Source organism: Theropithecus gelada, chromosome 7b (genome assembly GCF_003255815.1).
Source record: "Theropithecus gelada isolate Dixy chromosome 7b, Tgel_1.0, whole genome shotgun sequence".
In the NCBI taxonomy this organism is placed as follows: Eukaryota; Metazoa; Chordata; class Mammalia; order Primates; family Cercopithecidae; genus Theropithecus; species Theropithecus gelada.
Window position 1 is genome coordinate 62,202,380 of NC_037675.1, and position 14,661 is coordinate 62,217,040.

The window sequence follows — 14,661 nt, forward strand, 5'->3', positions numbered from 1 at the left end:
AATTTTGCCCTTTCTGGACATTTCCTGTAAGTGGAATCCTATAATATATTGGTCCTTCGCATCTGGCTTCCTGTAGCATGACGTTTTTGAAGTTCATCCACATTGTAGCATGTACCAATATTTCATTCATTTTTATTGTTGAATAGTAATAAAATTCAGCATACTGTGTGAATGTTCAATAAAGGAATTCATATTCGTACTATATGAATGTACCACCCCATTTTATTTATCCATTCACAATTGGTGGACATTTAGATTGTTTCCACTATTTATTTGGCTGCTATTAATAGCCTCTATGAACATTCATATACAAGTCTTTGTGTGGTCATGTGTTTTCATTTTTCCTGGGTAGATAAGTGGAATTACTAAGTCATAAAGTAAACTTACTTGTTACTTTAAGAAAAACTACTGAACTAATTTTTAGAGTGGCTGCATCATTGTATACTCTCATCTGCAATGTCTGTGGATTCCAGTTTCTCCACATCTACATTAACACTTTTTATTGTCTGTCATTTTGGTTATTGTCATTCAAGTGTGTGTGCATTTAGTGTGCATTTTTCTGATTATTAGTTATGTTGAGCATCTTTTCATGTGCTTATTAGCCATCTGGTCTTTTAAAATCTTTTGCCACTTTTAGTTGGGTCATTTTGTCTTTTTATTAGTCAATTCTAGGAATTTTTTTTTTTTTCGACATGGAGTTTCACTCTTGTTGCCCAGGATGGAGTACAATGGTGCGATCTTGGCTTACCGTAACCTCTGCCTCCCGGGTTGAAGCAATTCTCTTGCCTCAGCCTCCCGAGTAGCTGGGATTACAGGCGCTGGCCACCATGTCCAGCTAATTTTTAAATTTTTAGTAGAGATGCGGTTTCACCATGTCGGCCAGGCTGGTCTTGAACTCCTGACCTCAGGTGATCCATCCACCTCGGCCTCCCAAAGTGCTGGGATTACAGGCTTGAGCCACCATGCCCGGTGTCTAAGAATTCTTTATCGGTAGTATTCTGAATTTGATCGAATTATAAAATATGTGACTTGCAAGTATTTTCTTCTGGTCTGCATTTTATCTTTTTAAAATTTCCTCTTTGTATTAGTATGTTTTGCATTGGTATAAAGGAATACCTGAGACTGGGTAATTCATTAAGGAAAGGTGTTTATTTGGCTCATGGGTCTGCAGGCTATATGAGGAAGCTTTTACTCATGGTGGATGGCACGGGGTAGCAGGCGCACATGGCAAGAGAGGGAGCAAGAGAGAGAAGGAAGTACCTCTTAAAAACCAGCTCTCACGTGAACTAATAGAGAATTTGCTTATTACTGAAGAAGCACACCAAGCCATTCATGAGGGCTCCAGTCCCATGATGCAAACCCTCCCACTAGGCCTCACCTTCAACATGAGGATTACATTTCAACATGAAATTTGGAAGGGACGTGCATCCATCCTGCATCACTCTTCTACCTTTCCCTTTCCTGTTTTTCCTGTCTCTGTTAATCAGCTCTCTCTGGTTTTCACATTTTGCTTCCCACCTCAGCTATACCAGATTGCTACCAATTCTTGCAGTTTTAATTATAATTATTATTCTTTTTTTTCTCTTCCCCCCCATTACTAGTGAGATCTAGACCATATTACTTTAACCTTAATCACTAAAATAGCTACAGACTTGACCTACTTGATTCTAGACTCTTCTTTCTTTGGTGCTATTATACTTTTCTTTGCTATAAATACATATCCATTGTTTTTCAAAACTAACAAAGATTCTGTGATCTATTTTAAACATAATGAAAAATTTCAAAAATGGCAAAGTTGGAAAATAATACAATGAATACTCACATGCCTAATATCTAGATTCAATAATCTGTAATATTGTGGTATTACATCTCTCTCTCTCTCACTCACATACACACACACACACACACACACACACACTCACTCTCACGCACATTTTTTTCCCTGAACTGTTTTAAAGTAAATTACAATTTCCATGAAATTTTACTTTTAAATTCTTCAACTGGCATCTCTCTCACTGACCTGCTCCTACATAGGACATTCTCATACATAACCATAATGCCATAATCACACTAAACAATTAACAGAAATTCTCTAATACAGCTTAATATCCAGTCTATATTCAGATTTCCCCAGTTGTTGCCAAAATATTTCACGGCTGTTTTTTCCCTTCCAAATTAGTAGTGAGCCAGTGACTCTCACTATGTTTATTAAACGTCTTAATTCTGTCTTAATCTTGAATAGCTCCCATCCCACTCTATACTTTGTCATCTTTCTTCTTGTTGTTTCTCATTATATTGACCTACTGAAGAAACCAGGCCACTTGTCTTGCAGTATGTTTTTTTCTGATTTTTTTATCTGTGTTATTGTTCAATGATAGTTTTTTTATAGCCATAAATATATACCAATTTTTATATCCATTTTGGACAATTCAGAAAATAGTGCAACAAAGATAAATAATTTCATCACCTAGGGATACTTTTTCTTTAGTTTTCTTTTGCATTTGCAGATTTACTTCATTTTATTATGTTCTATTTGAGATGAGATCTTGCTCTGACACTCAGGCTGCAGTACGGTGGCACAATCACAGCTCACTGCAGCCTTGATCTCCTGGGCTCAAGTGATCCTCCTGCTTCAACCTCCCGAGGAGCTGGGACTACAGGTGAACACCACTATGCCTGGCTAATTTTTTTTTTTTTTTTTTTTTTTGTAGAGATGAGGTCTCACTGTGTTGCCCAGGCTGGTCTCAAGCTCCTGGGCTCAAACTATCATCCCACCTTGGTCTTTCAAAATGTTAAGTCTACAGGCATAAGCCACTGTGCCCGGCTCTTAGGCAGATTTTAAAAATAGTTTAGATCATAATGATCTTATACTTAACATTTTATTAATTTCTCTTTAAACATGATTTTAAATAGCTACACACTATTTTATGTTATAATTGAACTGATGTTTACTTAAACTGATGTTTACTTATTGATTGAACATTTAGTTTCCTTTTAGTTTTTGACAATGTAAACAGTGATGAAGAGACTTATGAATAGGAATTTGATTATATTTCTGGTTGCTTTCTTATAAATTACTACAGGTAGTATTACTAGGTCAAAATATGTGAAGATTTTAAAGGTTTACTAAATTGCTTTTCAGAAAGAAAGCAATTCCATAGTTTGCTCTCTTACCAGCAGTGTATGAAAGCAGCTTTCTTCACGCTCTCTTGTCATATTAAACATTATTTATTTATAATTTATTTACTAATGTGCTGGAGATAAAACATTCTGACATTGTTTTGACAGTTCTGATTTCTTACCCATGTGAGTTCAAACTAGCCTTGGAGTCTTTTCTAGCTGTGATTTAAGCTATCTATACTGATTCATTCTCTGCCCACCCTTCTTTCCCTATATACCTGTCTCTGCTCAGGTTTACTTATTGTCTCAGGACACAACATACTGCTGTGGTAATATTGCTATCCTTCCCATTGCCTTGCTTTTGTAGACTTTGTCCTCTGAGGTCTAGTGCAAGTTGCACTGTTTCATTCTTCCATCTTTTATTGATTCTTCCTCTCGATATTCTTTTTATTCCTATTCTATCTTTTTCTTCCTCTTGATATTCTATCCTTTTTTCTATTCTGTCTTTTTCATTCTTCCACCTTTTATTGATTCTTTCTCTCGATACTCAGTATCACTTAAGTCCATACCATTTGGCACTCAACCAAATTTAATTCAAATATAACTTAAAATTAGTGTATCATGCACTTTGATTTCTTTAATTTGAATCCTCCTTTTTCTGATAATTTAGAATAATATCTATCACCCTTACTGTTTGGGTGGAAATATCACCAATAACCATTTTTCATCTAAAAAACTTTTAAACACCGTTTCCCCCCCATCACTTAAAACCTTTAGTACTTTCTCATGTGACCTGTTAAGCCATTATCTGCTCTGTGGGTGATTTTAAAAATTTAAAACACATGTCAATGAGTGTAAGTCATTGTTCTCTAAGTTCTGCTCCAGCTTTAGGTTTGAGAACCATGGCATCTATCTCACATGAGTTTTTTCTGAGGGAAAGATAGATGGAATGTTAGAAGGGCAGTTTGTGTGTCATTTATGAATTTTACCTTATCGTTCTTATGGCAAACAGAGCTACCACTGAGTAATGTTTATTTCTCTCAAATGTTACAGTTTTAAAAAATACTCCTTTTTGAGCCTATGGTATTTTATGTACCTGAGCTATTAGAATTTATATAAAAATTGGTTTGAACCACCTAGGATTTACTTTCTGCCATTAAAACTTTTAAATTAATCATGATTATATTATTTAAAAATAGGATATTGAAAGGCAGTGTGTGGAACCGCACTGGGCAGGAATTGAGAGATCTAACTCTATGTGGCCTTAGAAAAATTTATATTTTGAGGATAATAGCTTCCATATCCATAAAATGAAGGTGTTAGGGGAAAAAAACAACAGGCTTTAGAATCTGACAAACTTGGCTTTTAATCACCAAACTGCCATTAACTACAGTATGATCTTGCTCAGTCACAATATCTAACCCCCATTTCCTCATTCATAAAGTACGATTAATAGTACTTATTTCATAAAATTATTATGGATGCTGAGATATGCATACAAAACCCTTTAGCATAGTGTCTAGCACAGAATAAATAATGTTAACTCTTCTTATTCAGTGACCTTTTTGGCTATTGTAAGTGATGTCCCCACAAACTTCAGAGAAGACTTTGAATTATAAGACATCATAACTTTAGTAATTTGGGTATTGTTGCTAATATTTAGGTAATGATTAGTTTTAGTATGTTGTTTTCCAGTGCAATTATTTAAGAAAGCTTGTCTTTCTTGAATATTATCTTCCTTGGAAGGTAATCCAGCTCTCGAAAATACCCATTCTGTGTGAGCCTTTCTGGACCTTGCTCTCTAATTTCTGAAATGCAAACGAAGTATTGGTGAGACTGTAAGTGTACTTCTTTAATTGTCACAGTAGTTTTCCTTTCTCTCACTTACCCTCCTCTATTTCATTCCTCTCCCCTCCCTTTTACCCCCATAGCTAAAACATGTGACACCAATACTGGACATTTTGTATCAAATGACAGGAGAATTTGGTGTCTGACAATTTTTGAAGAAGACACTTTGAAATAGGGATGTCAGAACAAGTCTCAAAATATCCCACTCAGGCACTGTCTTCTAAACCTGTGCAATGCTCTCTGAATCATTGGTCTGAAATTGTATTATTCTGTGATAGTATAAGATTTAGCTTGACAGTTTCATGTTTATTTAGAAAGGCTGTGGAACATGGAGGTTAGGGGTTAAAAAAATATGAATGAAGTTTCTGACATTACACTTTTTTTCTCTTTTTCCTGCGTATTTTAATTCTAGCAAAGCAAATGAGGAAGTTAGAATATCCAAAACTCATTTTTAAAAATTGTGGTAAAATACATGTAACATAAAAAGTTCATATTTTAATCCCTTTTAACTATACTTTTCTGTGACATTAAGTACATCCATTTTGTTGTACATCTGTCACCACCATTCATTTCCAAAAATTTCTCATCTTTCTCAACTGAACCTGTACCCATGAAACACTAACTGCTCTTTCCCATGTTCCTAGTCTGTGGTGACCACTGATCTACTTTCTGTCTCCAAGAATTTGACTACTTTGGAACCTTCTATTAGTGGAATCATATAACTTTTGTCCTTTTATGCCTGGCTTATTTCACTTATCATAATATCTTCAGGTTCATCCATGTTGTCATATGTCAAAATTTCCTTCCTTTCAAAGGCTGAATAATATTCTATTGTATTTATGTGTATATATACACCACATATTATTTATTCGTTTATTCCTTGATGGACACTGGGTTGCTTCCATCTTTTGGCTACTGAAAATAATGCTGCTGTAAATATGGATTGGTGTAAAAATATTTCTTTGAGACCCTGCCTTCATTTTCGGGTATATACCCAAATCCAGTTGCTGGATCATGTGGTAATTCTGTTTTTAATTTTTTGAGGACTTGCCATACCATTTTCCACAGCAACTGTGCCATTTTATATTCCTACCAGCAATGCACAAGAGTTTCAGTTTCTCTACATCTTCACAAACACTTAGCATTTTCTGTTTTTCTTTTTAATAATAGCCATCTTAAATAGCCATGGGTGTGAAGTGGTCCATGGGTGTGAAGTGGTATCTCACCGTGGTTTGATTTGCATTGCCCTAATGACTAGTGATATTGAGCATCTTTTCATATACGTATTGGCAATATGTATATCTTTTTTTTTTTTGAGACAGAGTTTCGCTCTTGTCGCCCAGGCTGGAGTGCAATGGCGAGATCTCGGCTCACTGCAAACTCTGCCTCCCGGGTTCAAGCGATTCTCTTGCCTCAGCCTCCTGAGTACCTGGGATTGCAGGCATGCGCCACCACGCCCAGCTAATTTTGTATTTTTTAGTAGAGACTGGGTTTCTCCATGTTGGTCAGGCTAGTCTTGAACTACCGACCTCAGGTGATCCGCCTGCCTCAGCCTCCCAAAGTGCTGGGATTACAGGCATGAGCCACCACGCCCAGCCACAATATGTGTATCTTATGTGGTGAAATCTCTATTCAAGTCCTTCGCCTGTTTTTGGTGAAGTACTTTTGACATAACAGTGTCAGAGATGCCTATTATAATGTGCCTGTAAACTAGCTAGGATGATGCTACATGCTGTTGAACTTGTTGAAGAGAGAAATTGTAATCCAGGTGCAAGCGTCTTCAATGGTTGTTTCTCACTGCTGCAATTGTATTTTATCACTTTTAAGTCACGACTTTTACCTTTTTTAAAAAAATAAAATAGATAATGTGTACTGTGCATCCAACTTAGTAATTTAAGGGAAAAAGGAAACTAAGGGATATAACAACAAAAAATTTGTAAACTAAAAGAGGAATTAATAACTGCAAGAATGGTTTATAAAAAGTTATGAAATAGAGAAAGTAATAAAACTATACCAAGAAAAATAAGAGAACTGTGGTTAAAATCAGAAAACAAAGACTGTATAAAGCGTAGGTATTTTTATAAATTAGAATTCTGTGTCCACATGGATTATAGATATGTAAATCTCAATGTAATGGTATATAACTGAGTGGCACTTTATTTTGTTCAAATATAATCTGTAGGGTCTTTGTATTTTAGTTATCCAATAGTTCTTTCTTCTCAGAAAAATACTCAGAATGGATGTTTTCATCCAATTTAGTTTTCAGCGTAAAATTTTCTTATTTTGTTTGTATATGTATGTGTGATGTGAAATAAATACACATAAAGTTAGTTTGATTTCATGTAAAGACTTCAGAGAATAGACATTTATGTGGCACAGCTTTGCAGAGAATAATTTTATTAATTTTCTTTCCTAATTTGAGCTTTCAGAAAAAAAAAACCAAAACAAAACCGATTACCAGAAACGTCAAAGTAGTTTAGTAAAAATAGAAAAATGTGAGGCTTGTATACAAGGGGACTTCAAAAAGTTTGTAGAAAATGGAATTAAAAGATAAATATAAAAAATATAAACTTTATTTCTCAACATAAGCTCCATCAGGAACAAGACACTTTTGTAAGCAATGATACCAGGCATTTAGTTCATCCCTAAATAACTGAGGGTCCTGGGAATTTAACTATGTCAGTGAAATCCTTTTTTTAATTATTATTATTACTGAAGAAAAATGGGTTCCTTTTACAAATTTTTTGAGGTTAGGAAAGAAAAAGAAGTAAGAAGGAGCCAAGTTGGGACTGTAAGGTGGACACCTAATGATTTCCAATGAAACTCTTGCAGAATTGCCCTTGTTTGATGAGAGGAAAGGAACAGGAGCATTGTTGTGGTGAGGAAAGGACTCTGGTGAAGCTTTCCTAGGTATTTTTCTGCTAAAGCTTTAGCTAGCTTTCTCAAAACACTGATAATAATCAGCAGATGGTATTGTATGTTGGCCCTCCAGAAACTCGATAAGCAAAATGCCATGGGTATTTTGAATGGTGAGTTTTTTGAATTGTTGCTATGACCTTTACTTGTGACCAGTCCACTTTTGCTTTGACTGGACTACTTCCACCTCTTGGTAGCCATTGCTTTGATTGTGCTTTGTCTTCAGTACTGGTAAAGGCATGTTTCATCTCCTGTTCTTAGAAGAAAGGCTTCAGGATCTTGATCACACTTGTTTAAAATTTCCACTGAATGCCCTGCTCTTGTCTGCAGCTGATCTGGGTGCAACAGTTTTGGCACCCATTGAGTGGAAAGTTTGCCCAACTTTAATTTTTCAGTCAGAATTGTATAAGCTGAACCAGTTGAGATGTCTCTGGTGTTGCCTATTGTTTCTGCTGTTAATCACCAGTCCTTTTCAATTAGGGCAAGAACAAGATTATTTTTTTCCTTGCAAATTGATGCAGATGGTCTGCCACTGAGGACTTCATCTTCAACATTTTCTTGTTCCTTCTCAAGATGAGTTATCCATTTGTAAGCTGCTGATTTCTTTGGGGCATTGTCCCCATAAACTTTCTGTAAAGCATGAATGATTTTGCCATTCTTCCATCCAATCTTCACCATAGATGTTTGTTCTTGTTTCAATTTAGTAGAATTCACATTGCTCTGATAGGAGCTTTTTTCAAATGGTCTTATGCTTCTTCATGCTTCAAACTAGGGGCTGTTCAGACAAGTTATTACAAGTTAGTACAAGTTTGTTTTGGTGCAAACGTTTTTAAAATCCATGCATAGTTTTTAAATAATATGTATTTTGCATAAAGTTTTTGAAGTCTCTTGTGTTTGATGACTTCTACCATTGACATTGAACAACTGTACTGTTTAACGCTAAATTTGAATTTAATGATGGATTTGGTTTTCCTCTTTTAAATCGTGTAAATGACTATTAATTCTATTATGTGGGTTTCAGTTATGCAATGCATTTTACTCATGGAACAGCACAACTAATGGGTAATGCTTCTAATGGGAGGAATTTAGTAAATCTTTAAAATGATTATAAATAAGTAGCAACATGAAAATAATATTAAGAGGTATTAACTTCCTTCATTTTTCTAACAGGGTCAACATATTTCACTGGCACCTATTCACAAGCTTGAAGAAGCTCTGTATGAATACCAACCACTGCAGATAGAGACATATGGACCACATGTTCCTGAGCTTGAGATGCTAGGAAGACTTGGGTATGTGTCCTAAAGAACTTTACATTGAGGAGCTGATATATGGGACTTACTGCTATTCTTAACTGACATGTTAACTTTCTTAGATTTTCAGTTTATAGAACTTTTTTTTACTGTTTTGTGAAAAATGAGCAGTACTTAATACTAAGTTGTTTTATTTAGTACATTAATTTTTCTATGGACTTGTTAGGTCTCTTGAGATTGAACCTGGAGTATATTAGTTCTTTTTTAAGTCTGTCCTTGGCAGCCATATTGAAATGGCTGTTTATTTTCAGTCATGAGTGTTTTTTTTTCTTTTTTAGAGAAATTACAGCTTAATTTAGTTAGTAGTAAGCCAATAAAAATATGAGTTGGGCTCCTTGCCGTGAAAAAGGTTAGATTTACTCGTTGTGTGCTGTCTACAGTGAAACTACATTTATGAGCCATGAGCCATGAAATATATTTTGTTGAAAGGTATAATGTAAGGCTGGTCCAGTGGTTCAACAGTCATATCATATATATCCATTCTGGAAATGAACCTGGGATCTTGGCTTTTGTGAGGGATGGAGAGATGGTTATAGTCTCTCTCATGGGAGCAAGTGGGTATTTGTATACTTGAAAAGTGCAGGCACAGATGTTGCTAGATGGAGCAAATCATTTCTTGGTCTCATTTTAAAATGTGAACTATTGAATGAAAGGCTGATCCAGAAACTGTTGTTGCTTAACAAAAGAAAATAGTGGAAAGAATATAATATTTTAAAAAAGGGGTACATCAAGGCCAAGCAATTAAAAAGCAATAGAAAAAGTCAGAGACCCCAAGAACAAAAACAAAAAGGATGAAACAAATAATAAAACCTACATGCATCTTCAAAAACAAAACCAAAATCTGGAACATGTTGTATAATATTTTACATGTGAACATCAAGGCTCCAAGGCAAAGTTACTATTTAAATGATGTTTAATATCTTAAGGCTAAATTTTATTTATTTCTTTATTCTCTTAAAGTCCTACAGCCTACAAGCATGAAGCCAACAGGATGTAAAACAACCTAAAACCCCCTTTGAGATAACAGATTTATTAAACAATTGTCTTAAATGCTAAAATTAAAGTTTGAGGAGATAGACAATAGTGTGTTTTATAATGTAAAAAGTTATATATGATGTAGACATTTATTTCTTATCTCTTACAAAGAGCCAGAATTGTGTATCTTTAAAATAAATTTACCTCAAAAAAATCTTTACTTTCGATGTCCGTGAAGTTAACGTGTTTAAAATAGTACTCCTCTGTTACTGGGTTTTACATTTTCCAATAATTTTGTCAAAATTTTTCATATACAGATTTTATTATGTTCAGGTAGCTTTCTTCTGTTCCTAGAATGTTGAATTATTATTATTATTTTTTATTGAGACAGAGTCTCGCTTTGTCACTCAGGCTGGAGGGCAGTGGTACAATCTTGGCTCACTGCAACCTCTGCCTCCTGGTTCAAGTGATTCTCATGCCTCAGCCTCCCGAGTAGCTGAGGTTGCAGGCGTGCACCACCATGCCTGGCTGATTATTGTATTTTTTGTAGAGACAGGGTTTCACCATGTTGGCCAGGCTGGTCTCGAACTCCTGGCCTCAAGTGATCTGCCCGCCTTGGCCCCCCAAAAGTGCTGGGATTACAAGTGTGAACCATTGCACCCAGCCCATCTTTTAATATACTGAATTCAGTTTGCTGGTGTTTTGTCAAGGATTCTTGCATTAGTGTTCATAAAGGATATTGGCTCATAGTGTTTTCTGGCTATATAGAAGTATAATTAAAAAAGAAAAATTATATATATTTAAGATAGAGAAGATATTTCAAAATTAATTTTTGTGGGTACATAGTAGGTATATATACTATGGGCTACGTGAGATATTTTGATACAGGCATGCAATGCATAGTGATCACATTATGGTAGATGGTATATCCATTACCTCAACATTTACTCTTTGTGTTACAAAGAATCCAATTATATTCTTTTAGTTATTTTCAAGTGTACAATTAAATTATGATTGACTATAGTCACCCTGTTGTTCTATCAAATACTAGTTCTTGGCCAGACACAGTGGCTTACGCCTGTAATCCCAGCTCTTTGGGAGGCTGAGGTGGGCAGATCACTTGAGTTCAGGAGTTTGAGGCTAGCCTGGCCAACATGATGAAACCCCGACTCTACTAAAAATACAAAATAATAGCTGGGTGTAGTGGTATGCACCTGTAATCCCAGTTATTTGGGAGGCTGAGGCAGGAGAATCACTTGAACCTGGGAGGCAGAGGTTGCAGTGAGCCAAGATTGTGCCATTGCGCTCTAGCCTGGGTGACAGAGTGAGACTCTGTCTCAAAAACAAAAACAAAAACAAACAAAACAAAAACAAAAACTAGTTCCTATTCATTCTTTCTAACTATTTTTTTCTACCCATTAACCATCCTCACATCCTCTCCCACCTCCTCACTACCCTTCACAACCTCTGGTGACCTTCCTTCTACTGTCAGTTCAATTGTTTTAATTTTTAGCTTCCACAAATAAGTGAGAACATGCTAAGTTTGTCTTTTTGTGCCTGGCTTGTTTCACTTAACATAATGACCTCCAGTTCCATGTATGTTGTTGCAAATGAAAGGATCTCGTACCTTTTTTATGACTGAATAGTACTCCACTGTGTATATGTACCACATTTTCTTTATTTAGTCATCTGTTGATGGACATGTGGATTGCTTCCAAATCTTGGCTATTGTGAACAGTGCTGCAACAAACATGGGAGTACAGATGCCATTTTGAAATGCTAATTCCCTTTCTTTTGGGTATATACCCAGCAGTGGGATTGCTGGATCGTATATTAGCTCTATTTGTGTTTTTTGACAAACCTTGAAACTGTTCTCTGTACTGGTTGTACTAATTTACATTTCCACCAACAGTGTACAAGATTTTCTTTTTTCCACATCCTCTCCAGTACTTGTTACTGCTTGTCTTTGGATAAAAGCCATTTAAACTGGGATGAGATTATATCTCATTGTAGTTTTGATTTGCATTTCTCTGATGATTACTGGTGATGTTGAGCATTTCTACATATGACTGCCATTTGTATATATTCCTTTGATAAATGTCTATTCAAATCTTTTGCCCATTTTTAAGTTGGATTATTACATTTTTTCCTGTTGAGTTGTTTGAGTTCATTACATTTTCTGGTTAATAATGCCTCGTCAGATGGGTAGTTTGAAAATATTTTCTCCCATTCCTAGGTTGCCTCTTTGTTCATTGATTTCTTCGCTGTGCAGAAGCTTTTTAACTTGATGTGATCCCGCTTATCTATTTTTGCTTTGGTTGCCTGTGATCGTGGGGGTGTTCCTCAAAAAATCTTTGCCCACTCCAGTGTCCTGGAGAGTTTCCCCAATGTTTAATTTTGGTAGGTTAAATAGTTTGAGGTCTTAGATTTAAGTATTTAATCCTGATTTGATTTTTTTATGTGGTGAGAGTTAGGGGTCTAGTTTCATTCTTATGCATATGGATATCCAGTTTTCCCAGTACCATATTTTGAGAGACTTTCTTTTCCCAAATGTATGTTCTTGGTACTTTTGTCAAAAATGAGTTCACTGTAGATGTATGGATTTGTTTTGAGATTCTTTATTTTGTTCCATTGGTCTCTGTGTCCATTTTTATGCCAGTACCATGCTATTTTAGTTACTATAGCTCTGTAGTATTTGAAGTCAGGTAATATAATTCCTAAAGTTTTGTTCTTTTTGCTCAGGATAGCTTTGGCTATTCTGGGTCTTTTGTGATTCCATATAAATTTTAGGATTTTTAAAAAAAAATTTCTGTGAAGAACGTCATTGATATTTTGATAGAGATTGCATTTAAAATCTGCAGATTGCTTTGGGTACTATGGCCATTTTAACATTATTGATTCTTCCAATCCATGAACATGGACTATCTTTTGTGTGTGTGTCCTCTTCAAGTTTTTGCATCAATATTTTATAGTTTTCATAGTAGAGATCTTTTACTTCTTTGGTGAATTCCCAGGTATTTTATTCTAGCTATTGTAAATGGGATTACTTTCTTGATTTCTTTTTTAGATGGTTCACTCTTGGCATATAGAAATACTGCTGATTTTTGTGTGCTGATTTTGTATTCTGCAACTTTACTCAATTTGTTTATCAGTTCTAATAGTTTTTTTGTGGAGTCTTTAGGTTTTCCCAAATATAAGATCATATCATCTGCAAACAAAAATAATTTGACTTACTCCTTTCTGCTTTGGATGTCCTTTGTTTCTTTCTACTGTCTGATTGCTCTAGCTAGGACTTCCAGTTCTATGTTGAGTAACAGTGGTGATAGTGGGCATCCTTGCTGTGTTCCAGATCTTAGAAGAAAGACTTTCAGTTTTCCCCCATTCAGTATACTAGCTGCAGGTCTGTTATATATGGTTTTCATTATGTTGAGGTAAATTCCTTTTATACCCAGTTTTTTTAGGGTTTTTACCATGAAATAATATTGAATTGTATTCAGTGCTTATTCAGCATCAGTTGAAGTGATCATATGGTTTCGTCCTCATTCTGTTGATATGATGTATCATATTGATTGATTTGCATATGTTGAACCATCCTTGTATTCCTGGGATAAGTCATATGTGGTCATGATGAGTAAATGATCTTTTTAATATGTTGTTGAATTCAGCTTGCTAGTATTTTGTTGAGGCTTGCAAACACTATCTTATAACCCATTATTTTAAGCTGATGACAACTTAAGGTTGATAGCATAAACAAACAAATAAGCAAAATCAAAGCTAGTAAAAACTCTACACTTTAACTTTGTCCCCTTGCTTTTTAACTTTTTGTTGTTTCTATTTATATCTTACTGTACTGTCTATGTCTTGAAAAGTTGTAGTTATTATGTTTAATTGATTTCTTTTAGTTTTCCTACTTAAGAGTAGTAGTTTATCCACCATGATTACAGTGTTGGAATATTGTGTGTTTTTCTGTGTACTTACCATTACTGGTGAGTTTTGTATGTTCAGATGATTTCATATTGCTTGTTAATGTTCTTTTCTTTCTAATTGAAGAACCCCCTTTAGCATTTCTTGTAAGACAGGTCTGGTGTTGATAAAAACCCTCAGCTTTTGTTTGTCCGGGAAAGTCTTTATTTATTTCTCCTTCATGTTTGCAGGACATTTTCACCAGATATACTATTCTAGGGCGAAAGCTTTTTCCTTCATGCCAGTCTCTTCTGGCCTGTAAGGTTTCCACTGAAGAGTTCACTACCAGACATATTGGACCTCCATTCTATGTTACTCGTTTATCTTTCTGCTTTTAGATTTCTTTATCCTTGACCTTTGGGAGTTTGAGTATGAAATGCTTTGAGGTATTCTTTTTTGGGTTTAATCTGCTTGGTGTTCTGTAACCTTCGTATACTTGAATATTGATATATTTCTCTAGATTTGGGAAGTGTTCTGTTGTTATCCTTTTGAATAAACTTTCTACCCTAATTTTTCTCTCTGTCTC

At 35.2% G+C, this 14,661-nt stretch overlaps 1 protein-coding gene across 3 annotated transcripts in view; it reads left to right on the top strand.

Annotated features, from left to right (window-relative positions):
• The window catches only part of MNAT1 (MNAT1, CDK activating kinase assembly factor), a 240,507-nt gene that overhangs the window by 142,082 nt on the left and 83,764 nt on the right, over positions 1 to 14,661 (top strand). For all 3 annotated transcript variants that reach the window (XM_025392771.1, XM_025392772.1, XM_025392773.1), the window contains one exon: positions 9,055 to 9,176. In XM_025392771.1, the coding sequence (XP_025248556.1) occupies positions 9,055 to 9,176 (122 nt within the window). The remainder of the gene's footprint in view (positions 1 to 9,054; positions 9,177 to 14,661) is intronic.